The 24,368-nt window shown below is 47.2% G+C and overlaps 8 protein-coding genes across 8 annotated transcripts; 4 read left to right on the top strand and 4 right to left on the bottom strand.

The window, feature by feature from the left end:
- Window positions 1-181: 181 nt before the first annotated feature.
- On the bottom strand, window positions 182-1,102 carry LOC308196412 (histone H2B 7-like). The gene has a single exon (XM_080595365.1). The coding sequence runs from the start codon at window positions 1,050-1,052 to the stop codon at window positions 672-674; it is 381 nt and encodes a 126-aa protein (XP_080451491.1). The 5' UTR covers window positions 1,053-1,102; the 3' UTR covers window positions 182-671.
- A 3,080-nt stretch (window positions 1,103-4,182) lies between these two features.
- On the top strand, window positions 4,183-4,677 carry LOC308196442 (histone H4). Its single transcript, XM_080595408.1, has one exon. It carries the CDS (start codon window positions 4,225-4,227, stop codon window positions 4,534-4,536), a length of 312 nt encoding a protein of 103 aa, XP_080451534.1. The 5' UTR covers window positions 4,183-4,224; the 3' UTR covers window positions 4,537-4,677.
- Window positions 4,678-5,348: 671 nt separating this feature from the next.
- LOC308196401 (histone H3.2) lies at window positions 5,349-5,957 on the bottom strand. The gene has a single exon (XM_080595343.1). The coding sequence runs from the start codon at window positions 5,922-5,924 to the stop codon at window positions 5,514-5,516; it is 411 nt and encodes a 136-aa protein (XP_080451469.1). The 5' UTR covers window positions 5,925-5,957; the 3' UTR covers window positions 5,349-5,513.
- A 920-nt stretch (window positions 5,958-6,877) lies between these two features.
- LOC308196398 (histone H3.2) lies at window positions 6,878-8,435 on the top strand. The gene has a single exon (XM_080595333.1). The coding sequence runs from the start codon at window positions 6,923-6,925 to the stop codon at window positions 7,331-7,333; it is 411 nt and encodes a 136-aa protein (XP_080451459.1). The 5' UTR covers window positions 6,878-6,922; the 3' UTR covers window positions 7,334-8,435.
- Window positions 8,254-8,661, bottom strand: LOC308196426 (histone H4). Its single transcript, XM_080595388.1, has one exon. It carries the CDS (start codon window positions 8,620-8,622, stop codon window positions 8,311-8,313), a length of 312 nt encoding a protein of 103 aa, XP_080451514.1. The 5' UTR covers window positions 8,623-8,661; the 3' UTR covers window positions 8,254-8,310.
- Window positions 8,662-16,934: 8,273 nt separating this feature from the next.
- LOC308196391 (histone H2A-IV) lies at window positions 16,935-17,665 on the bottom strand. Its single transcript, XM_080595300.1, has one exon. The coding sequence runs from the start codon at window positions 17,588-17,590 to the stop codon at window positions 17,201-17,203; it is 390 nt and encodes a 129-aa protein (XP_080451426.1). The 5' UTR covers window positions 17,591-17,665; the 3' UTR covers window positions 16,935-17,200.
- A 229-nt stretch (window positions 17,666-17,894) lies between these two features.
- Window positions 17,895-18,722, top strand: LOC308196407 (histone H2B 8). The gene has a single exon (XM_080595352.1). The coding sequence runs from the start codon at window positions 17,945-17,947 to the stop codon at window positions 18,323-18,325; it is 381 nt and encodes a 126-aa protein (XP_080451478.1). The 5' UTR covers window positions 17,895-17,944; the 3' UTR covers window positions 18,326-18,722.
- A 695-nt stretch (window positions 18,723-19,417) lies between these two features.
- Window positions 19,418-19,933, top strand: LOC308196397 (histone H3.2). The gene has a single exon (XM_080595332.1). The coding sequence runs from the start codon at window positions 19,466-19,468 to the stop codon at window positions 19,874-19,876; it is 411 nt and encodes a 136-aa protein (XP_080451458.1). The 5' UTR covers window positions 19,418-19,465; the 3' UTR covers window positions 19,877-19,933.
- Window positions 19,934-24,368: the final 4,435 nt, after the last annotated feature.

The raw sequence follows: 24,368 nt of genomic DNA, 5'->3' as shown, positions 1-24,368 counted from the left end.
TTGTTCTAGAGCGAGCCAGGTGCAGCGCGAGATCGGGCGCTGTCGGATGTAAAACAAGGGTGATGAAAAATTCCTCCCCTTCGGTAGTAAAGAGGGGAGGGAGAAGTAAGGAGGGCGCGCTGTAACATATGGAGTAAAAAGGAACGGCTGGAAAACCTGTTTCAGTAAGTGATTTGCACACTTATTCGTGACTGAAATAAAAATAGGATTTTTATTTTATGAGTGAACATTTGTAGGGTACATAAAGCAAACTACAGCATCAACTAGGATTTCCTAATTGCAGTAACACTTAAAAGTACAAATCCTTAGAAAGTAGAGCAATTACCGCAACAATGTAAATGAAGAAGTACTTACGACCTTCCCTGAGAACTCTGAGTTCGAAGAGCTAGCAAAACAAGAAAACTGCTTCATAAGGTGCCCAAATCAATAGCGTACAGCTACTTCAGCTAATCAAATGTTATTCAGTATGTCTAGTAGAAGCTTAGTCCTTACCTACACTCAGAACTTTCCCTCTTCAAAATTAAGTGGTTAACTTCACCTATCCTAAGAGCTTAAGTACTTCAAAAGCCTATTGTGCACCTCCCAGGAAAACCAGCAATGCAGCCCTTTTACTCGAGTAAGTTGGTGGCTCTGAAAAGAGCCTTTGGGTTAAAAATGGGATCCGCGGCGCTCTACTTGGAGCTGGTGTACTTGGTGACCGCCTTGGTGCCCTCGGAGACGGCGTGCTTGGCCAGCTCACCGGGCAGCAGAAGCCGCACGGCCGTCTGGATCTCCCGCGAGGTGATGGTCGAGCGCTTGTTGTAGTGCGCCAGGCGCGACGCCTCGCCGGCGATGCGCTCGAAGATGTCGTTGACGAAGGAGTTCATGATGCCCATGGCCTTGGACGAGATGCCCGTGTCCGGGTGCACCTGCTTCAGCACCTTGTACACGTAGATCGAGTAGCTCTCCTTGCGGGCTCTCTTTCTTTTCTTGTCGCCCTTCTTCTGTGTCTTGGTGACGGCTTTCTTGGAGCCCTTCTTAGGCGCGGGCGCTGACTTGGCCGGCTCAGGCATGGTGAATGCTCCCCCGTCCCTGCACGGCTCGGAGTGGCGGCTGGTGGGAGTTCTCTCCTATTTATAGGGGCCCTATGCAAATCGCTGGCTCTAGCTATCTGCGCCTCCATTGGATAACGGAGCCCGTGACGTCTCTCCTCGTACGAACGCCTTTGTAATTGGTCCATGGCAAATCCCATGCTGCTATTGGTTAATAATTCAAATCCCGTCAACCAATCACGGTCAGCTCTTTCAATCGCATCGTTCTACGGCAGAGCTCGTCCTGTGCTGTCTGGAAGCGCGCCGCCTGGGGGGGCGTCTGGGAACAGCCCCCAGCTGCCCCCAGTGGTCGGTCTGCGGATACAAAGACCATGGTTATCGGTTATCTCCAGGAAGAGAAAAATAAAATAAAAAAAATAAAAAATAAAAATAAAATAAAATAAAAAAATAAATAAAATAAAATAAAATAAAATAAAATAAAATAAAATAAAATAAAATAAAATAAAATAAAATAAAATAAAATAAAATAAAATAAAATAAAATAAAATAAAATAAAATAAAATAAATAAAATAAAATAAAATAAAATAAAATATCTTCCAAGTTATTCACTACTTTTTTTTTTTTCCTCTTCAAAAAGAAGTATACCTGAATATTTCATTAATAACCTGTATTTTTAACAACCATAAATTAAATACAACGTGAAAAGGTATACAGGCTCTGGAATAATAGTCATTGTTAGTAGTGTTTGAAACGTGTGGCCCTCACATCATGGCTCATTTTTCAGAATGTTAAATGAGATTAAAGCTCTGGTTTAATTTGTAAATTGAAAGAACGTGGACTTTTTTGAATTGTAATAAATATTGGACTAATTTGTTTCAAAACCAAAGGTATTCCTAGTAATAAAATTGAAACCTGGATTTAGGATTAAGCTTTAAATTTATCATGAATCAGAAATTCAAGCTGCTTTCTTGTTGAGTTAACTTCACTGCAAAAGAGGAAAATAAAGTTGTTTTAACAGACTGAATTATTTTATGATATTAAGATTCCTGATTTGATGACATATATGCATTATGATAGAAAAAGTGTTCGGTGTTACAGCAGTACTCTATATATTCAGAAAAGGAGTATTTATGATTTTTAAAATTAAAATATAATGTAGCAACATTATAAATTACAATTTTAATTAATTCATGAGTTAATTACTGTTATAAACCACTTTTAAAGACATTAATTTTTTGGTTGGATGGAACTAGGGCTACATAGCTTGGTACATAAAAATGATATATATTTTTTCTTTTTGGAACCTTTAAGGGCCATTCAAAGCCTAGACTTTCTTGGTATCAGACAAATTGATTTATAGACCTACAGAAGAAACCTGTCTGGCATAGCTAAGGGTAGATTAGAAAGGATTAGACTGCTAAAACCATAACAAAACTCATCTCTCAAGGTTTGTCAGGATAGCGGGAAACATTCTGGTGCAGCAACACAACATTCTGTTACCTTACCAGAGTGTTACTGGTTCTGCTTTTTGCCTTTTACCCTGCTGTGCAGAATTCTGGATGCACAAAGATTTCCAGCCTATGTCCAAAGCAGTGCTGTCTGAAGACAGGGAGCCAGGATGTCTGGAGGTTTTGCTGTGCTGAACTTTGAAGCGAGGAGAGAAGCTTCAACCTGTTTCTGTGATGCTCAGGCTCTCAGCTTTAACGCTCACCCCTCCCACCCCCTAACTCCCCTCAGAAGGAACAAGTGGGGAAAGTTCAGAACCTGACATGCCACTCTGGTGGCAGTGTAGCCCTAAAATCTCTGGTTTTGTCTCCACAAAACATTTTATTACAATGTTCTGAAAGAGCAAAAGTAGAACAACATTTCATAAACATTTCTGAACAAACATTCCATATAATTTCAAAATGGCTCAAAACACCTTAGAAACACATTTAAGATGTCTATTTTTAAGGATATTGACAGTTACTATGGTTGTTTTAGATGTTCAGATTGAAATATAAATCATGTGTTATATTTTTTATATGTTGTCATATATAGCTGCAAGTTTTCTATCTTTATTAGCTGTTGACTGTCACTATCATCTAAAGACCTTATAGCTATTTAAAGAATGAGTAAATAGATGAGCCATATTTCTAGAGCATTTCTGCACTGAAAGACATAAGATGACAGAAAAGGTGAAGAGGGAGGGGGGAATTTGTCCTCCATTTTCAGAGTTAAATAAAGTTTGAACACTTTAGTTTTCTAAAAATGATTAAGATGATGCAAATCTTTAAAATCATGTGCGCTTCCCTGTCAATGCAGCTGTATAACTGCAGTTAAAAAATATATTGTGCTTTCTGCTCAGAAAGCACAAAAATGAAGAAAAAAAGCAAAGGGAATACTTGGCGATACTATGTATCAACAGTGTGTAGCTATTTGGCAAGAGTATGACCATGAAAGTGAGCAAAGAGTGACACATTCTTAAAAGATTTCGAAGGAATGTAGATATTTCCATGGGCACATTAACTTCAAACACAAACCTGTTCCATCACCAGCACAACAGTCCCGTAAGAGCAAACAAGAGCCGAGTTTCATCATACACAGATGTGGCAGATACAAAGCAGACAACTCCCCGACACACAGGCACACAAGAACGTACACGCACCCCGAAAATAAAAATAAGAAAAGGCGACTCTCCTTAGAAAACGATGAGGTTTTAACCCGAAAGCGGCCGCACCTCCCCCCACACACTCCCCCGCCTTCTAGCCCCGGTCGGGGCCCTTTGTGTGAGCGCCGCGAAATGGCGGCGGTGGCGGAGCGCGGGCGGGGGGAGCGGCGCCGCCGCCGCCATTGGCTGGAATTTGCTGCAGAGCCGCGGCCGCGGGGCCCGGCTCCCCGCCGGCTGCGGGTAACGCAAGGCGGGCACCGGGAGACTGGAACGGGCCGAGCGGCAGAAGGGTCCCCGCCGCGACCGGGCCGGGCCGGGCCGGGCCGAACTGAGCCGAGGCGGCGGCGGCGGGGCCGTCGCGTCCCGGGGCCGCCGCGCGGCGCCCGCCCCCTCTCGCAGGCGCCCCGGGGCGGAGGCGCGGAGGAGAGCCCGCCCCTGCCCTGCCCCGCCGCAGTCCTCAACCAGGTCGGACCGCCGGCAATATAGGCGAGCGCGGGCGGCCGTTCCCGCCACTAGCTGTTGAGGCAGATCGCGGCGGCAGCATGTCTGGCAGGGGCAAGGGCGGGAAGGGGCTCGGCAAGGGGGGCGCCAAGCGGCACCGCAAGGTGCTGCGCGACAACATCCAGGGCATCACCAAGCCGGCCATCCGGCGCCTGGCGCGGCGCGGCGGCGTCAAGCGCATCTCGGGGCTCATCTACGAGGAGACGCGCGGCGTGCTCAAGGTGTTCCTGGAGAACGTGATCCGCGACGCCGTCACCTACACCGAGCACGCCAAGCGCAAGACGGTCACGGCTATGGACGTGGTCTACGCCCTCAAGCGCCAGGGACGCACCCTCTACGGCTTCGGCGGCTAAACTCGTCGTAGGTTAGGACTCGCTTTTACCAAACACAAAGGCTCTTTTCAGAGCCACCCAAGCTTTCAAGAGAAGGGCGTTAATCACTGCTCTAACATGTATTCTTTGTAGTGTCGTGATAAACTATATCGGGGAGGAAGAGAGAGTAGTTGGGTTTTCCTGTCTTTATCCGGGACCATCCCCCCCATCATCAACGCCCCGGTCTTTATCCCCCCTCCGTTTTAAGCAGCAGGAAAGCTTGCACTCAGGGATGGGGAGCTACCCTTCTTGAATTCTCCAGTAACGAATGCGCGGGGAACGGTTGGAAGGCTTCACTCGAGGGAAAAATTCCTCGGCTCCAGCTCTGTTCTCTACCGGCAGCCGCTTCCCCTCTCCCAACGGTCCGACATGGGGTGGGGGCGGTGAGGGAAGGAAAACCAGGGTGTGGTGGGGCAAGCTCTAGTGTGAGAGCCGTGTCTCTGCTACCGCCTTCAGAGCAGCAGCCTCAAGCGGGAGGCTCAAGAAATGGCGGGGCTCCGTTTCCTCCCGTTGGCTCAGTCCGTTCTCTAGGCGGGGATGCGGGTGGACAAGAAGCGGCCACCATCTCTTGTGGGGCCCCAGGGACAGGGGAGGAAGGAAGAGGCACGCCCTGCGCGAAAGCAGCTTCGCTTACTGCCCTCCTCCCGCTCGCAGCCTGAAAGGATGCCGCTATCCGGGCTCGTCTCCCGCTCTCCCTCCCTTCTCCCCCTCCACCCCCCCCCGGGCGGCTTGAAATAAAGAACCAAGGAGCGCCCTCTACCACACAAGGGGGAGGGGCTCGACCTAAACACAGCTTGCCTTCCACATCCCTCCCAGCGCCTTTATTTCCGACCGCCGGAAAAGAGCCCTTGCACACATCATCGCGCGCCTGCCACGAAAACGGAGATTCAGCTCTCTCTGGTGGGCGTGTGGTGGCTCTTAAAAGAGCCTTTGGGTTTGGTGGTCACGGCGCAGGAGCCTCAGGCGCGCTCCCCGCGGATGCGGCGGGCGAGCTGGATGTCCTTGGGCATGATGGTGACGCGCTTGGCGTGGATGGCGCACAGGTTGGTGTCCTCGAAGAGCCCCACCAGGTAGGCCTCGCTCGCCTCCTGCAGCGCCATCACGGCCGAGCTCTGGAAGCGCAGGTCGGTCTTGAAGTCCTGCGCGATCTCGCGCACCAGCCGCTGGAAGGGCAGCTTGCGGATCAGCAGCTCCGTCGACTTCTGGTAGCGCCGGATCTCGCGCAGCGCCACCGTGCCGGGCCGGTAGCGGTGCGGCTTCTTCACGCCGCCCGTGGCCGGCGCGCTCTTGCGGGCCGCCTTGGTGGCCAGCTGCTTGCGGGGCGCCTTCCCGCCCGTCGACTTACGCGCCGTCTGCTTCGTGCGCGCCATTTCCGATCTTGGAGCCTTTTCTTCGAAAAAGGAACAGCGCTCCGTGCCGGCTCCTATTTATAGCAGCTGTCCCCTCCTCCTCGCCTGGGATTGGCCGACAAGCGATGCATTTGATTGGTTAACTCGGAGCATTTCTCAAGCCTCACGGTGCGGTGAAGATGTGCTCGGTCCCATCCATTTCTAAACGGAGCCATTCGTCCTTTTTTCAACATCTATTTCCTTGCCTAGTAGGAAGGATTTTTTTCTTCCTTTTTCTAATATTTACTTCTGTGTGTGTGAATTGTCGTTATTGTATATTTGTGTACATGGCAAGGAAATATCTAATGCATTTAGTGCAAGAACCATGCACTAGGATAAAAATATTTGTTGTTAAAATTCAAATAAAACTCGATTGGTTAGGAAAAACTTTCTTAGCCGTAACAACAAAACGGAAGACAGTAAGGTATTTATTACTTCAATTTTTCAATATAGAAATGAAAAAGCATTGATTTCTTGTAAAACCTGGAAAACCTGTAAGACCTGGAAAACCAGGTCTTGTAAACCTGGAAAAGGTTACGTGTTTATCTGCTTAAAGGCTTGTACAATATAAATATAGCAAAAAAAGTTTAAAATAAGTAAATAAATAAATATACGCCCTCTGCTTTACTCTGTAAGGATATTTTTACTGCTCTTCGGTAGCAGACTTCTTCCAAAAGTTAGATGAGGAACATTAGAACATTATTTAACTTTGAGCGTGACCGATAATAAAGAGAAATAGTTTAAAAGAAATGTTTCTGAAAGAACAAAAGACGAAAAGACAAAGCCTAGGATTTAACGATTAAGGAGCATTAGCCGGAACACAATAGGGTTAACGCGGGATTTTCAAAATGGCCCAATGAGATCGGTCCTTTCCGTCAGCCAATGGAGAGGAAGCGAGAGGTATAAAAGGGGGTCGGGAGGGTCGGACCTCACTGCTCGCCTTGTGCGGCTTTGTCAGGCGCTGAGGAGGACGCTGCGGGATGGCGCGCACGAAGCAGACGGCGCGTAAGTCGACGGGCGGGAAGGCGCCCCGCAAGCAGCTGGCCACCAAGGCGGCCCGCAAGAGCGCGCCGGCCACGGGCGGCGTGAAGAAGCCGCACCGCTACCGGCCCGGCACGGTGGCGCTGCGCGAGATCCGGCGCTACCAGAAGTCGACGGAGCTGCTGATCCGCAAGCTGCCCTTCCAGCGGCTGGTGCGCGAGATCGCGCAGGACTTCAAGACCGACCTGCGCTTCCAGAGCTCGGCCGTGATGGCGCTGCAGGAGGCGAGCGAGGCCTACCTGGTGGGGCTCTTCGAGGACACCAACCTGTGCGCCATCCACGCCAAGCGCGTCACCATCATGCCCAAGGACATCCAGCTCGCCCGCCGCATCCGCGGGGAGCGCGCCTGAGGCTCCTGCGCCGTGACCACCAAACCCAAAGGCTCTTTTAAGAGCCACCACACGCCCACCAGAGAGAGCTGAATCTCCGTTTTCGTGGCAGGCGCGCGATGATGTGTGCAAGGGCTCTTTTCCGGCGGTCGGAAATAAAGGCGCTGGGAGGGATGTGGAAGGCAAGCTGTGTTTAGGTCGAGCCCCTCCCCCTTGTGTGGTAGAGGGCGCTCCTTGGTTCTTTATTTCAAGCCGCCCGGGGGGGGGTGGAGGGGGAGAAGGGAGGGAGAGCGGGAGACGAGCCCGGATAGCGGCATCCTTTCAGGCTGCGAGCGGGAGGAGGGCAGTAAGCGAAGCTGCTTTCGCGCAGGGCGTGCCTCTTCCTTCCTCCCCTGTCCCTGGGGCCCCACAAGAGATGGTGGCCGCTTCTTGTCCACCCGCATCCCCGCCTAGAGAACGGACTGAGCCAACGGGAGGAAACGGAGCCCCGCCATTTCTTGAGCCTCCCGCTTGAGGCTGCTGCTCTGAAGGCGGTAGCAGAGACACGGCTCTCACACTAGAGCTTGCCCCACCACACCCTGGTTTTCCTTCCCTCACCGCCCCCACCCCATGTCGGACCGTTGGGAGAGGGGAAGCGGCTGCCGGTAGAGAACAGAGCTGGAGCCGAGGAATTTTTCCCTCGAGTGAAGCCTTCCAACCGTTCCCCGCGCATTCGTTACTGGAGAGTTCAAGAAGGGTAGCTCCCCATCCCTGAGTGCAAGCTTTCCTGCTGCTTAAAACGGAGGGGGGATAAAGACCGGGGCGTTGACGATGGGGGGGATGGTCCCGGACAAAGACAGGAAAACCCAACTACTCTCCCTTCCTCCCCGATATAGTATATCACGACACTACAAAGAATACATGTTAGAGCAGTGATTAACGCCCTTCTCTTGAAAGCTTGGGTGGCTCTGAAAAGAGCCTTTGTGTTTGGTAAAAGCGAGTCCTAACCTACGACGAGTTTAGCCGCCGAAGCCGTAGAGGGTGCGTCCCTGGCGCTTGAGGGCGTAGACCACGTCCATGGCCGTGACCGTCTTGCGCTTGGCGTGCTCGGTGTAGGTGACGGCGTCGCGGATCACGTTCTCCAGGAACACCTTGAGCACGCCGCGCGTCTCCTCGTAGATGAGCCCCGAGATGCGCTTGACGCCGCCGCGCCGCGCCAGGCGCCGGATGGCCGGCTTGGTGATGCCCTGGATGTTGTCGCGCAGCACCTTGCGGTGCCGCTTGGCGCCCCCCTTGCCGAGCCCCTTCCCGCCCTTGCCTCTCCCAGACATGCTGCCGCCGCGATCTGCCTCAACAGCCAGTGGCGGGAACGGCCGCCCGCGCTCGCCTATATTGCCGGCGGTCCGACCTGGTTGAGGACTGCAGCGGGGCAGGGCAGGGGCGGGCTCTCCTCCGCGCCTCCGCCCCGGGGCGCCTGCGAGAGGGGGCGGGCGCCGCGCGGCGGCCCCGGGACGCGACGGCCCCGCCGCCGCCGCCTCGGCTCAGTTCGGCCCGGCCCGGCCCGGCCCGGTCGCGGCGGGGACCCTTCTGCCGCTCGGCCCGTTCCAGTCTCCCGGTGCCCGCCTTGCGTTACCCGCAGCCGGCGGGGAGCCGGGCCCCGCGGCCGCGGCTCTGCAGCAAATTCCAGCCAATGGCGGCGGCGGCGGCGCCGCTCCCCCCGCCCGCGCTCCGCCACCGCCGCCATTTCGCGGCGCTCACACAAAGGGCCCCGACCGGGGGGAGCTGCGGGCGCGCTCGGGTTAAAAATTCCCGTTATTGACTCGATGTAGCTTCGGCCTGCGGTGCCCTTCCCTTCGTCGTTGCTGCTGCATTGAGGGGTCCGGAGAGGTTCCGGCAGCGCTGCGTTTCGGGCTGTCCCGCCGCAGGTGACGCGGGTTCCCTCGGGGGTCCCCTGGCAGCACGCAGCGGCTGCGGCGCCGTCGGCTGAGGGCACGGCGGTGCGGAGCCGCCAGGCCCCGAGTGCGCACACATGCTGTGTTACTTTGGCCCTCTATCTTCCTAGCTATACTTACTGGGAATATACATTTAGGGGTATTGTCCTGTGTTCTTGAGAAATCATCGATTAACTTGTATTCTGGACGTTGACAACATACCGTTTATTTCTTTCCAATACTATTCTCTGTCAGGCCTGGTTAGTTACAGTATTAAGGTCTCCATATATCCCACGTTTGGGTATGTATCTATATATTTACTGTGTTTTTCCCTAAAGGGTCTCCACTTCTATAATCTTTATCATAAATTGTTTGTTTTTCTTGTTAATTTCATGACTCTTTTCCTTTCAGATACTGTATTTGCATTTCCCTTTTTGTCTTTTTTCATCCCTTTTCCTTGAACTTAACCATATATTAGCCAATTCTAGGCTTCTCAGTGTTTCTCACATTTTCCTGTTCTAGTGTAAGAGTACTATGAAAAGCAATGAAATTGTATCAGTTTTGTTAAACCATGTAGCATGAGACTGAATAATTTTTCTCACATTCTCTAGATTTTCTGGGGTCTTTCTTCTCAGGACTTCCATAAAGTTTGAGAAGTTAGCAGTGTTATTTTATATTATTAGTATCTTCCCCAATTAAGTTCTATCAGTAAATGGAGTATTAAACTTTCGTGGATGGATTAAATATTTCCTAATGTGACATATTGGTCTTGTATTCCATGCCCAGTGTTTACCCTTCACTCTGGTGGTTCTTTCATATGGAGTTTGGTACTCATAGACCCCAACAAGTTGTTATTAAGCTATGGACTACCTATTCGTCATTTTTATAGGTCAGCTTTCCCTGTTAGTCAGCACAGAATGGGGAGGGTAATCAGTTCTGTTCTCCTCTTCCTGATCAGGCAGCATCAGTTGGAAGAGGCTTTAGCTGTCTCTCAGATGTGGCAAGGCACCCAGGGAAAACAGTTGAAACAGGCTGGGAGAGGGCAGGAAAGGAGAGATACAGTAACTCTGCTCCTGTATGTCGTAGCAGATCATAGCACTCCTCTTCCCTTCTGCATCAGCTTTCAATCACACACCTTGCCATTCCCACTAATACTTCTGACCTTCGCAAAAGACAACCAACACTTCAGGGGAAGACTGTTGAAATAATGTGAATTTCAACATTTTTTTTTTTCCGAATATCTACTCTCCTTGGGGTGTTGAGGAAACGTGTTTAGCTGTTATTAGAAAGGAGCTCACCCCACAAATGTGGAGCATTGAAAATGTCAGTCTCTGCCCAGGTCATCTTCCATGAAACTGAAGACAGGTCTATCGGCAAAGCTGGTGATTACACATCAATATAAAGGAGAATCCTGCAGTTTGAGCCTGGCAGCTCAATATGCTTCTAGATTATTGCTGGTTTGTCTAAGTTTTGGTCAGCTTAGCCCTCATATCTGTTTTCCTTCAGGTGGACTAACCTGTTGGACCTGGCATCTGGACTGACAGCTCCCTATGGTTCTGCCTATCCAAGTGCAGAGCAGCATTTCTTCTCAGGTGTGCATTTGCCTCTGGGCTCTACCTGCATCTGTGTGCTGAAGACCACCGCTTCTGTGTTCAAAGTCATTTCCCTCCACGTAGAAACTAGAAACCCTTGTGCAGTGGGGATCATGACAGCTCCTATCCCAGGAATAATGGGGTCCGTTTCTGACAGAGCTTTATAAGTCTTGCTAAAAAAACCACCTGTGCTGGCCTGTCTTATTTATTTATTTATTTATTTATTTGTGATAGCTTACTGCCATGGAAGTAACATGTAACCAGAAGGTAAAGGTGCAATAGGGAGGGACAGCATGCAACAACTTATTACAGCATGAAACAAGTTTTGATATTTTAAAAAAATGTATGCATGCACTTATTATTGATGAATAAAAAAATCCTGTCACATCTGCAGACAAGTAACAAGTAACTAAATAAATAATTTGTTCAATGCTCAGAAGCACCAAAACAAGAATAATTTGAATGTCAAGAATCACTGGAAGAGCAACAGAGAGCAAACCAGAGCATACTGTATCTTTGTACCATTGTAACATTTTGTAAAATAGATGCACCTTAGGTATTGTGTACATTTTTGTTCAATATCAAATTAAAATAATTTTTTAAAGTGTAGTGGAATTGGAAAAGAAAGTTCTGGGAAATGTAATAAAGATGATTTAAGGGTCTGAAATGGCTTCCATACAAGGACCTACTTGAGACTAGGACAATTTCAGAACATAGACTACTATTGGGTGAAGATGGTTTTACTTATCTCCTTTACTGTTTATAATGTCATTAGTTAAATCTGTCAACTTCAGTGAGGTCTATTTTAACATCTAAAGTTAGTTAACAAGCAAAAGGTTACAGAGGCCTAAAGAGCTGTCTAAGCATTGCAGGTTTCCTTGAACAAATGGACTCCCTGTCTCCCTAGTCTTTTTCCAAGGAAGGAAGAGCTGAACGTGGTGAGTGAAAAGTTGAGGATGGATCCATCTCTCCCCTCTACAGAAATAAATACCGAAGAATGCAGCTGCTTGCATAACTGTGAACACTTCCTGCTGGTTCTTGCAGGCATTTCTGTGTTTCTCTCACAAACCACATGGGCAAGTAAAAGAAACAGAGAAAAGCTGCAGCATCTGTAGCAGGAGGGAAGGAGTTGGTTTCTATCTGAAATTCTTCCCCATGTATCAAAGAGCAGTATCATTCACATGCAGAGTGCAGACTTGAAAAGTCAAATTCTTAACGAAGTGCCTTTCTTCCTACTATTTCTTAATAGAAATGCCATCCGGAAAGGAAAAGAATTCTCCACTATGGCCTGTCTGTTATGGTATGGTTGTTTCTGCACTGTACAGTCAGACTTCAAGTTTTCTAATACAGAATGACCATGGGGGAAAACGCTGTAACGACGACAGACTCCTTACAGAAGCAGTTTATCGAGCAGATTGGTGCGTTGTTTGCTCTCAGCTGCAGAATCAAACCAATATTTTGTAACAGGGCAAGGTGATAACCCTGAGTGCTCCTTGGCTGTTTACCCAGAGCAGCAGCCGCCATACAAAGAAAATGCAGTTTAAATAAGACCAACACTCGATCCCAGAAACACGAGAAGCATTCAAAGCACGGGCTGCTTTTAACAGCTCCCTTTGCTGCGAGGAAGGGGGCTGCCCCCCCTCGCCCTTCGGCGCTCGCCTTCCCCGCCGGGAGGTGACTGAGATGAGAACGACCCGGGGAGGAGAGCGGCGGGGGGGCAAGGAACAGGAGGGGAAGGAGGGAGAGGAAGGAGGAGGAAGAGGAGGAGGAGGGCGGGCAGCTCCTGCCCGGGCGGGATTGGCCAGAAATTGCTGCAGCGCGGGGCGGGCCGGGGCCGGGTCCTCGCTCCCGGGGCAGGGTCCCCGCACCGCGACCCCCCCTCGCCCGGCAGTGCTACAGCGATCCTAGGGAGAACCTGCGACGATGCCAAGCGTACAGAAAGACGCACGATGCGTTAGCTGCGTTTTATTACCTCGATCTGCCTTTTGTGTTACTGTTGGATACACTCGGAGCGTTTATTTTTTAGCTACAAAGGCAGATTTCCTGCTGTGCTTGTGCAGCTACAAATTGGCTTTCAGACCCCAATCCTCCCATTCAGATTTCCTGAATTCAGAGGCACTGACTGAAATCACTGAGTGAATGAAGTCACATGATTTCCTTTCCTGTTTACCAATCAATCCTGTACCATATATCTCAGAGAAATTAGTAATATCAATTAATTTGTTTTCATCCCCTTTGCTGTCGAAGCAGGTTGGTTTTCAAGGGCTCACAAACAGAAACCTACTGATGATATTATTCAGACAGTTTCTGCATTATACCAGATTTGTAAGATATTTCTACCTGATTATATTTTGATTTGCTATGTGTGGTTGCAGAAAGGTACTAAAGGAGCTAAATATCTGAGTGAACGGTTTGAGAGGAATCTATGAAAAGATCTATGTATTGAGTATTTATTCTATGATCTATCTTCTAAGATCTATGTGTGAGTATTTATTCTTTGTATAAACTGTCACTTGGTTATAGCATTAAATGAGGTTTACACAATTCCATGGACTTACCCTCAACAACAGACAATTCATTCCATTATTTTTTGTTAGAACTGGGGGAATTCTCTAACTTACCTACATACCTAGTAAATAGCATAGCCCAAAGCAACATCTCCTCGTGAAAGGCTGGAAAAAAAAATTAAAAAATCACACCTTCCTCTAGAACTATGGAAGACTGTTTAGAAGCAAGGGAATTTGGATTATATCTTTTTGCCATCCACAAAGAATGCATGTTACAGAGCAACCAAGCTAAGAAAATACATGCTAAGAAAAGCATGAATAAATCTTTCTGAAGGAAAGAATATTTGAGGAATTTTTCCATGCACTATTGTCACTGTGGTAAAGTTAACCAAAATATGAATTTTCTTTTATTCCTTCATTGCTTTCCTTATTTGTCTACATACTAGTAAATGTTTCTGCAACTGAGTATGGTTTCTTTTTTGATATCATTTTGCTTACTATCTTTATGGAAAAAATATCTATGAAGTAACTACTGGGATCTATAAAGTAACTACAGATCGAATAACACCCTTTGAGGCCAGGCTATCTGAGAGATGGCATCACCTATGCTATGCTATACATGCTTATGTATAAAGTATATTATGTATATTTTATTGTCTAAAGCATAAAGATATGTCTTAAAAGTCAAAAGATTAGATATGTCTATGGCTGTCTTTTTTTTTTCTTTCTTTTTTTTTCCTCCCCATGACTACCAACACCTGTGATGAATCATTCTTAAATAACAGGTTTCCTCTTTTATGTAGAAATAGTTCAATACTTTAGGCTGGCTGAATAGCTGGGAAAGACATTTTGGGAGGGATACAAATAAAATAGAAATTCTGCATATGAATTGACTTTTTTCTAAATATTTTTTATTTCTTTATTATTTTTTAAAGTGTCATCCCATACATAAATAGCTGTTCTCATCCACTTCTCTCTTCTAATTTAAAGTATCCATGACTTTTATGGAACTATTGTACAAGGATAAAAATTATATTAATCTAAACCAAGCATGTTAACATGAGGCAGAAGAACATATTGCCTTTCCATTTTAAATACGGATTGCCAAGAAAAACAAGGAAGAGAAAGTATAGCTGGTAGTTGTACAAAAACATTCTAGTCATGTTTTAGCTGTAGAATAGGGGCATTTAGGATACATAGATCGGAGTATGCCTTAAATAAGTAATTATTGATTGTAAAATGCCATGATAGTGCTTTGGTGGCACATAAAACAGAACATTAGTCATAAAGTATTATGAAACAAAGCCATGATGTTTATTTACACCAGCGTGAGGTAAAAGCATGGCTGGTAAGGCAAAGAACTAAATATTAGTTGGTGAATTATGACAACTAAGTGGAAATATTTTTTACTGAAGAGAACAGAAAAATTCTATTTTGGACTACATTTCAACCAAGTCAAATGTCATTTGAAAGCAGAATGTCAGAATACATCTGTTTTCAAGGAATGTTTTAAACATCTTTGGGGAAAAATATCCTTCCTTTCTAAACTTCCAAGACAAGCAGAACAGAGGCTTTCTTGTCACTCACTTCAGTGTGAGCATTGATTCTGAAAAGAGAGAAATGATCCCTCCTCACACCATGATTCCTAAGTAAAAACTAAATCTAGGAGGCCTCGGTTTCAAAATTTTGTTTGTTTTTCCCCAAAAGGCCCAATCAGCACTTTCTACAAATGAATGTTCTCCTTCAAGTCAATCTTATCGCTTCCCACCCCCCATACTAAGCATCCACCAGTTTTTTTTTTTAATACACTATATAGAGAAACAGAGATTTTAAAGTTTTAAACCTAGTTCCAACCTCAAATTTATGCACAACTATAGTCCTGCAATTAATATGGTTTCAAAGTCCAACTTTCGAGAACCACACCTAACTTTTTTTTTCCTCCAAAAATACAGGATTAAAAATAGTAAAAAAAAATCACGAAACAAAACTGGGCATTAATTAAGTAATAACCGGTTCAAAACAACCCCGGAGTTGTCATCATGTTTCCAAGCAACACTTCAGAGCATCACAGATTAACACATCGCCACAAGTGACCCGCTCCTCCGCCTCCTGAGGGAGGACGCTGGAAAGAATAGCACTCTGTTTTCCTCCTTTTCTCTCTCAAGAGGCGCTTTTAGAGAACACAGAAAAACCTCCCCCAGCCCTCACTCAGCCCAGCGGAGCCTCACTCAGAGCCTCCCACAGCTTCCGGACCTTGCATTCCAAGGCTCTCCTTCGGACAGCTTTATTTTCTTGCACATAAAACACTACTGTATAAAAAAATATATATTGCTTTGCCTGTATCTGCCTGACAAAGCGGGACATACAGTGTCCATTACAGTGGAAGAAAAATACATGAATATCTGTTCCAGACAAACACAGAGCCTCAGCGGGGCAGAATCCCCGAGGCACGAATGGCGGAGAGGCTCCTCCCTGCGGATACCAGCCTCTGGCTGACTTCGCTTGTTTATCTTCCTCTCCCATTTTTAATCCTCTCTCTGAGCGAGTCCAAGACCGCGCCCGCCGCTGTCAGGAAAGCGGCCAAGAGCCTTAAGTGAGTACAGCTGCCAAGCCACAACGGAAGGCAGTAGCAGCAAAGAATCTGGCCAAGGCAGCAAGGCCCAAAGCAGCCAAGACAAGAAATGGCCCAAGAAGACGTAAGGATATCAGAAGAGAAAACGTGCAGATAAACCTAAGAGCACCTTTAGTAGCCAGCCATGCTGTCGGAGGGGGAAAGAAAAGAAAGAGAGAGAGAGAAAAGAAAGAGAGAGAGAGAAAAGAAAGAGAGAGAGAGAAAAGAAAGAGAGAGAGAGAAAAGAAAGAGAGAGAGAGAAAAGAAAGAGAGAGAGAGAAAAGAAAGAGAGAGAGAGAAAAGAAAGAGAGAGAGAGAAAAGAAAGAGAGAGAGAGAAAAGAAAGAGAGAGAGAGAAAAGAAAGAGAGAGAGAGAAAAGAAAGAGAGAGAGAGAAAAGAAAGAGAGAGAGAGAAAAGAAAGAGAGAGAGAGAAAAGAGCAAACCCACAACAGCTGATACATCAGTTTAAGCCCAGACAGGTACATAACAATCCCCCAACGTACATAGGAATTTATGCGGTGTGGGAAAGTACCCTTTAGTCTATTTTGCATGAACTCGTGATCCTCCATTGTATTTCCAATATCATGCACTCTAACAGCCCACGCTGTCCTTTAGAAGCTAAACCCGTGTTAGCTGCGGGATAGCATCCCGGTGAGAAACGTACAGATCTGCCAGTGTTGCCTGAAAGCCCTAGTAGCAGCACATGGCAAGCATAAATTTCAGAAAGAAAACAAACAAGCCAAAAAACCAAGCAGGAAAAAAACCCACACCAAAGCCGAGGGGAAGAACCCAGCGCGACCCGGGAGGCAGAGCGCCCCTTCCCGCCACGGGTTCGAAAGTCGCGCGCTCCGTCCTGATTGGCCGGACCCGGCCACGCCCCCTCCCGCCCCCGGGGCTGCGCGGGGCTTTTCCCCTCGGAAACCACGCGGCGCCCGCCCGGGCTGGGCTCGGCTTCACCTTACAGCGCGCCCAGGGACAGAGCTCGGGGATGTTCCCCCCCCCCCCCACCCAACTTTTATTAATTTTTAGAAGTAGTACTAAATAACTTGTTAGAGAATAAAATTGAAGGGATTTGCAGAACAGAGCTGGTTCATTAAATACAGAATTGCTATTTAGAAGAACTCCCCATGTATACAAGTTTGCAGTTACATAAGATCAGTTTCTAAAGAAACAAGCGATCCCAGTACTTATACCTAGGTGTTCCTGCTCTTTTTAGGAAGATGTGGGTGGCTCTGAAAAGAGCCTTTGGGTTGTTTGTTGGCACGGTTTTACTTGGCCTTGGCCTTGTGGCTGTCGGTCTTCTTGGGCAGCAGCACGGCCTGGATGTTGGGCAGCACCCCGCCCTGCGCGATGGTGACCTTGCCCAGCAGCTTGTTGAGCTCCTCGTCGTTGCGGATGGCCAGCTGCAGGTGGCGGGGGATGATGCGCGTCTTCTTGTTGTCGCGGGCCGCGTTGCCCGCCAGCTCCAGGATCTCGGCCGTCAGGTACTCCAGCACGGCCGCCAGGTACACCGGGGCGCCGGCGCCCACCCGCTCCGCGTAGTTGCCCTTGCGCAGCAGCCGGTGCACGCGGCCCACGGGGAACTGCAGCCCGGCCCGCGACGAGCGCGACTTGGCCTTGGCCCGCGCCTTCCCGCCCTGCTTCCCGCGCCCAGACATGTCTTCGGCTGAAGTTCGGAAATCGGCAGAGCCCCCGGAACAAAACAGAGAAGCGGCGAAATCCAAAGGAGTAGAGCAAAAGCTTCCACCCGGCCTTTTTATCCCTTCCTGCTGGGGTTCCGTGGCACTTGTGATTGGCGGAGGCTGCGATTGCGGAGTTGACCAATGGGGGCAGCGATGCAGCACAGGCCAATTGCTCGCCGTGAATGGCTTTGACATCACCGACCCGGAGCGCCCAATGGGAGAGAACAATCCTGAGCCGCCTCATTTGCATACCGCCCCTATAAATAGAGGCGCCGCCGCTATTGTATTTACGTCGTTCCTGCGGTAGACAGGTAGTGACAGACCCGTGAAATGCCGGAACCAGCCAAGTCCGCGCCCGCGCCCAAGAAGGGCTCCAAGAAAGCCGTCACCAAGACGCAGAAGAAGGGTGACAAGAAGCGTAGAAAGACCAGGAAGGAGAGCTACTCGATCTACGTGTACAAGGTGCTGAAGCAGGTGCACCCCGACACGGGCATCTCGTCCAAGGCCATGGGCATCATGAACTCCTTCGTCAACGACATCTTCGAGCGCATCGCCGGCGAGGCGTCGCGCCTGGCGCACTACAACAAGCGCTCGACCATCACCTCGCGGGAGATCCAGACGGCCGTGCGGCTCCTGCTGCCCGGCGAGCTGGCCAAGCACGCCGTCTCCGAGGGCACCAAGGCGGTCACCAAGTACACCAGCTCCAAGTAGAGCGCCGCGGATCCCGTTTTTAACCCAAAGGCTCTTTTCAGAGCCACCCACGTTTTCAGTAAAAGAGTGGTTCACACTTGCTCGTTTCGGTGAGTGGCACTGCTATTTGGTATCAACTTTGCTTTCCAGATTAGGATGTTCTGATTAATAGGGGAAAAAAAATACGCTTTGCGTGTGAGAAAAACGGATTTCTAGTGGTTGTGTTGTCCGTGACATAACTGGGCTCTTGAAAGGGTAGATCCATAAAGATAACATCATACTGAAAAGTTCTAAACTATTAAATATTCCTCCTGTCTTCTCATTAAGGTATTTATCTCAACTCTGGATTTTGGTAATTATAGAAATACACACGGTAGTCTCTGTCCCTCCGGTATGAAATAAACCATTTCTAATAAAATGCCGCCGTCCCCTTTAAACATCAGCTGCTCTTCCCAGGCGACTTGGCCGAACGCCACCGAGCGGGTTGTTTACTTAGGGTACTCCATGGGGATTACGCCGCGTTTGCGCGACCTTCGGCAAGGCAACGCTGTTTCATGGGGGTTGTCGCGCCACGGAGAGATGAATATACAAAACGCAGAGAAAAAAAGTATCATTTTAACGAGCCTCGGGGATACCCCAAGTGCGTGGCAGATCGTTTTCCCGTCTCTATAATAAAATAAAATAAAAATGCTGGAGAACAAAGGGGACCATCATCGCTTGAAATTAAATGGGAACGATAGAAGTGAAAAAAGGGCTTCGCCTGAGGAAAGCAACCACGACAGCGAGCGCTGTATCGAAGTGGGGCTCGCGCAGGATGCGTCGGGGGGGCTCAACGCGGGGGCTGGGATCCGGGCTGCGCGGGGCGGAGGCGGCGATGACCGCGGCTGTCGCGCTGCCCGGGGTGAACGGGACGCGGGGTGAGGGGCGGCCGGGGCCGGGCCGCGGGGGGCGAGAGCCGGGGCCGCGCGGGGGGGCTGCGGGCGGGCAGCGGCCGTTACCTCCCCCCGCAGCGCGGGATTTTCAAACGCCCGCCGCAGACCAATGGAATCTGCGCCGTCCCGCCAGCCAATCACAGCGCGGACGGGTCTATAAATAGCGGGTCCCGCAGCCGCTTTCTCCAAAGCTCCTTGTCCTTCAGTGCCGGGAGGCTGCTCCGGGGAGATGGCGCGCACGAAGCAGACGGCGCGTAAGTCGACGGGCGGGAAGGCGCCCCGCAAGCAGCTGGCCACCAAGGCGGCCCGCAAGAGCGCGCCGGCCACGGGCGGCGTGAAGAAGCCGCACCGCTACCGGCCCGGCACGGTGGCGCTGCGCGAGATCCGGCGCTACCAGAAGTCGACGGAGCTGCTGATCCGCAAGCTGCCCTTCCAGCGGCTGGTGCGCGAGATCGCGCAGGACTTCAAGACCGACCTGCGCTTCCAGAGCTCGGCCGTGATGGCGCTGCAGGAGGCGAGCGAGGCCTACCTGGTGGGGCTGTTCGAGGACACCAACCTGTGCGCCATCCACGCCAAGCGCGTCACCATCATGCCCAAGGACATCCAGCTCGCCCGCCGCATCCGCGGGGAGCGTGCTTAAGCTTCTAGTAAAAGGATCTTTGACTATCGAAAACCCAAAGGCTCTTTTAAGAGCCACCACATGACCATTAAAAAGAGCTGTAAACTCTTACTCTTGTATAGTAGAAGATGCGCTTTCCTGCATTTTTGGTAAGTGCCAAACAACATAAAACACGTTTTTTCTGTGTTGAGGACACTAAACTGCTATAGATGAATTCTTGCTGTGGTAGTTACTCGATAAATTTCCATTGATAAAGAATGCTTCTTTTCGTAGATTTTATCAGTCAAGTTGCTTTTGAACAATTAATGAAGAAGTTCTTTTCGCGGGCTTTCACAGGCTGAAAGTGAAACTAGTTTGTTTTTTTTTCTTTACTGTCTGCTCTTAGAAGCAATCAGGAATGCACTAATGCAACTTTGTATTTACTGCTTTTTTTTGTTTGTTTTGTTAGTAACAATGTGTTATGAGGCTAGTAAATTGCAAACACACCTTGTTACACAGCAAGTAGTACCTTCTGGTGGTACCACTAACAGTTATTCTGGTAGTAGCAAGAGTGTTTCATTTTCCAAATGCTTTTTCTCTTTAGATCTCTTATTTTTGAAGCAGCAACGTTTCCTTTCTGCCCTTTAATGATGGGTGTTCTGTCAGTAATTTTTTCAGTTCTTTATGACTCGCAGTCTGAATGTGCCTATCATGAGCGACATCGGTCTTCTCAGGACATAATTTTTTTTTTTTTTTTTTCCTGAGATAAATGTAATGTTTCCCTGCAGAGCTGGGTGAAGGGCAGTGGGAACGTAGGGTGGGTAACTTTGAAAAACGTTACCCCTGTTTCGGGTAATGTTTCCAAATGTTACCCAAAATTTTTGGAGAATGTCTTCTCTGAGACGCACTTGAGGCATCCTTCGTGGTTCTGGGTCTGAATGCTTAGGGATGTGTACCTGGATCAATTTTTTCCTGGGAATGTTTAGGTTCCCCCCAAATATTTGCTGCACTCAGCGCACAAAGTGTTTTTCCCATGGAATATTAATGATTCATAACTTGATATCGTGTCCAGAATATCATTAAATGCAGACTCTTACCCACCTGTTGTATTCAGTGGCTCTTGTAGACCTTCCAGGAAAATATTTCTCCCTAACTGTTGTGCTCACCTGCACAAACCCTTGCCCTCCTACTCAATAGATTTGGACTTAGCACCTAAAAAATTATTTCCAGAACTCCTTCTGGATTTCCGTGGTGTTTTATTTCTTTTTCAATGCAGTAGGCCTTTTATGCATGAATGGAGCAGAAAGCTCTCTGAATTGCAGGAAATCAAGTCTCGGTTTTGCAATGCTGCACTCGCAGCTGTATCTGTAAGAAGCAGTTGGATTGAGTTCAATTCAGCTTCACTTAAGCGGATAAACAAGAAAGAAGGGAGGATTGCTTAGAGGAAATAAATATTTTCCAAAGCCTCATACATAAGATTTCTAGGTTCTTTTTATTTATTGCTAGCTGCTGATATGTTTCTTCTCAGGAAAGATTCCTTTCTCTGTTTCAGGAACTTGGACTCTGCAGCAAAATCTGACCAATCAAATTCCTTGATGCACCATTTTGTTTCCCTTGCCTTTTTCTTGCTTTCAGCCATTTTCTAGTACTCACTCTTGGCACACTAAAGCAAGCCGGGGGGGGGGAGGTTGGGGTGGAAGGAATCTCAGAAGACTGCTTTGGGAAGTAAGATAATCAGTGGTTTTTATTGATTTCCCTCTCCTGCCCTTACTTTATGGCATAAGACTTGTCTTTTTTGGAATGTATTTTTGCAGTAGATAATTTCTGATGTGATTGTAGAAATGAGTTTTAGTGAAATACAATTCATTTCCTGTTGCTGCCTGTTATACCAAGAGAAGGGATCTATTTACCTAACTCTGTCTGTCAAAATATATTTAGCATTAAACTCAGTGATAAGATTAAACTGTGTCAACTAATGCCCATTTTTACTATGTAATGGGTATTGAGTATCTTATGTAAGTCAGCAGTGAAAATAGCAATTTGGGCAAAAATGCTGAATCTTTTTTGCATGCTCAAAAAATAAACAATTTTGAGAAGACAAGGAGGCAGGCTTTATTGATTTTAAGTTTTATCAGTTTTCTTCTATTTTTTTAAAGTCTATGGACTTTTAATAAATATAGGATTATTTTCTCTCCCATTGTGAGAGTGACCTGTATAAATGATAATAAACAATAACACACAATCTGTTGAGAGGGAAGTAAAAGTGAAAGGGTTTGCAGGAAAGGTGAGCTCATGTGAACTCTGAATTGTAATGCTGGGTCCTGAAGAAGTTTTGCGATTAAACCTTAGAAAGGCAATAATAATCTGTCATAGCTTGTCCCAGAGGATGAGACCAGCAATGAATTTTGATGTCAGTTGCAGATGGTTGTAGTGGTGATATGGGGAACCACGGTGGACTGACTGTAGCTTATGAAATAGGCTTTGCTCTTCCCTCCTTACATAACTGATAATTTCTGTCTGGAATCCTGTGAGTTTGCATATGATGTTAAATCATTTAACTGTGAGAGAGCAACCACAAAATAACAAATCAGATCTAGGTAGAAGAGAGGTTCCTTTCATAATATATGAATAAGATCTAGTAACAGGAATATTTAGGTGTTTTGACCAGAGATACATTAGTTTAGGGATTGATAGATTTCTATCAAACTTCAAAACCTGAATATCAGTTAAATCTGATACATAATAAATCCGGTAAGAAGTTTGCCTTCAAACACAGCAGCAACATAAAACAACAGAATTTGCTATAGGTTGCTTTTGACTTAGCATTTGCATGGTACCAAGTCACACACAGGTAACTTAATGCTAAGATTTCCTGAATTGAAGGGAACTTTTCTGTGAGTTTTTTAGGAGAGGGTTGAACCTAACAAATGTTGCCAGGTAGAAGCTGGCTGTGTGCAGAGGGCTGGCTTGCAAACTGCTGCTGCTTTGCATTCTGACTGTTGGTTAACATGTAAAGTGCTTTTGCATGCGGCTTTAGTTGCTCAGTGAGATATATGACTGAGACTGTTTCTGGTTGCTCTTCCATCCACCGTGAGTGATCCACAACTTTTTATTGGCACAGTTTGGATCAAATCATTGCTTGGATGAATCAGTCCAATGGTTAAGATAAACCATAACCACTGGGATTCTGGTGAAATTAGTCCTCATTTATCAGAAATGTATAGAAGAAGAACTGATCAAAATATCTTTCCCAAACCAAAATACATGAATCAGCTCTACCTCAGGCATTTATTAGTTCAGAAAAAGATCTAAGCAAAAGCTTTATCCATATGAAAAAATGAGATAAAGCTTTCATTTGCATTGACCATTGTAATGTAAAATCTATGTGGAGGTTGTATGGTTGTGTTCCTGCAAGCCAGTAGGGGAAGATAAAGCCTTTTTTGAGCTTTTTAAAGCTCATATTCTCTTCATTTGCAAATCCCTCTTAAGGGCTTCCTCACATAAATGGGTCACTTTTTTGTTTCCAGTCTTCAGTAACTACGAACAGTGAAGCCTGAATATGAGCTCTGCCACCCTGGGCTGTTCTGCCTTGCTGCATTTTCTGCCCTCTCTTCTCTCTGCCTTTAAAGTTACATTGTCTCTTCAGCTCAGCATAAGCATATTCAGTGTTGTAGATGCACAAATGTTGAGACACAGAGCAAACACTTGCTGTATTTCCATATTATTCATACATTAAACTCTAGGAAGCACTTTTTCCCAGTTCCTAGGAAGCCATAGTAAAATGAGAAGCTGTTACTGAAGGCATAATGACTAATAATAAAAAGAAAACCTACTGTGGAACACAGTATATAAATCAATGCAATAAAAAACATTTGATGGAACAGCTGGAAGCTGAGAACTATAAGCTTAATGTGATAATTTGGCTTTGAAACCCAAGTTCTTCTAACTACCAAATAGTTCTATTAGCGTTTTGAAACTATATGAAAAATAGACACTGCCCTGGAAGTTCTAAAATTAGGTCTAAAAAGCATTTCTGCGCTTTTCAAAATGTTAGGACAATATACCACAGTACAAATACAAGTAACTGTGCTTGTAAGCAGTACCCTTTAGAACCCTCTTAGTAATGTGAAAGTTAGGAGATGAGACATTTCTTGCCTCTTTAATCTCCTTTATCCAGGCACAGCTGTTGCTCCTAGGACTGCACTGTGGCAGAGTCCTTAAGCACCCCTATACCAGTGTGAGAGAAAACTCTTGACTTCCGTGCAGAAATGTCTTGGGTGATGTTGCAGGGTTAGGATGCAGCACTGCTACATGGGGTGCACTCCACCCACTTCACCATTCAGCAGCTGCTGAGCTTTGGAGCTTTATGTTTTCTTGGGAAAAGCAGTGGCCTTCAGAACTCCTGTGAGTACTGACACAGCATTAATAGCTGAAATAGATGTGAAAGAATTCACATTTGCTTAGAGATGTAAAAAAATACATATTCCAAGAACTCTGGAAATAGCGTGTGTGCTAGCACCAGATTGAGCAGAAA

The sequence above is a fragment of the Anser brachyrhynchus genome (assembly GCF_964034855.1).
Source record: "Anser brachyrhynchus genome assembly, chromosome: 1".
Lineage (NCBI taxonomy): Eukaryota > Metazoa > Chordata > Aves > Anseriformes > Anatidae > Anser > Anser brachyrhynchus.
The sequence above is the reverse complement of the archived record's forward strand: the minus strand, read 5'-3'. Positions and strand labels throughout refer to the sequence as shown.

Bases quoted from the DNA above. Each gene is read 5' to 3' on its own strand.
- LOC308196391 (XM_080595300.1), bottom strand. From the start codon at position 17,590: ATGTCTGGGCGCGGGAAGCAGGGCGGGAAGGCGCGGGCCAAGGCCAAG.
- LOC308196407 (XM_080595352.1), top strand. From the start codon at position 17,945: ATGCCGGAACCAGCCAAGTCCGCGCCCGCGCCCAAGAAGGGCTCCAAG.
- LOC308196426 (XM_080595388.1), bottom strand. From the start codon at position 8,622: ATGTCTGGGAGAGGCAAGGGCGGGAAGGGGCTCGGCAAGGGGGGCGCC.
- LOC308196442 (XM_080595408.1), top strand. From the start codon at position 4,225: ATGTCTGGCAGGGGCAAGGGCGGGAAGGGGCTCGGCAAGGGGGGCGCC.
- LOC308196412 (XM_080595365.1), bottom strand. From the start codon at position 1,052: ATGCCTGAGCCGGCCAAGTCAGCGCCCGCGCCTAAGAAGGGCTCCAAG.
- LOC308196397 (XM_080595332.1), top strand. From the start codon at position 19,466: ATGGCGCGCACGAAGCAGACGGCGCGTAAGTCGACGGGCGGGAAGGCG.
- LOC308196401 (XM_080595343.1), bottom strand. From the start codon at position 5,924: ATGGCGCGCACGAAGCAGACGGCGCGTAAGTCGACGGGCGGGAAGGCG.
- LOC308196398 (XM_080595333.1), top strand. From the start codon at position 6,923: ATGGCGCGCACGAAGCAGACGGCGCGTAAGTCGACGGGCGGGAAGGCG.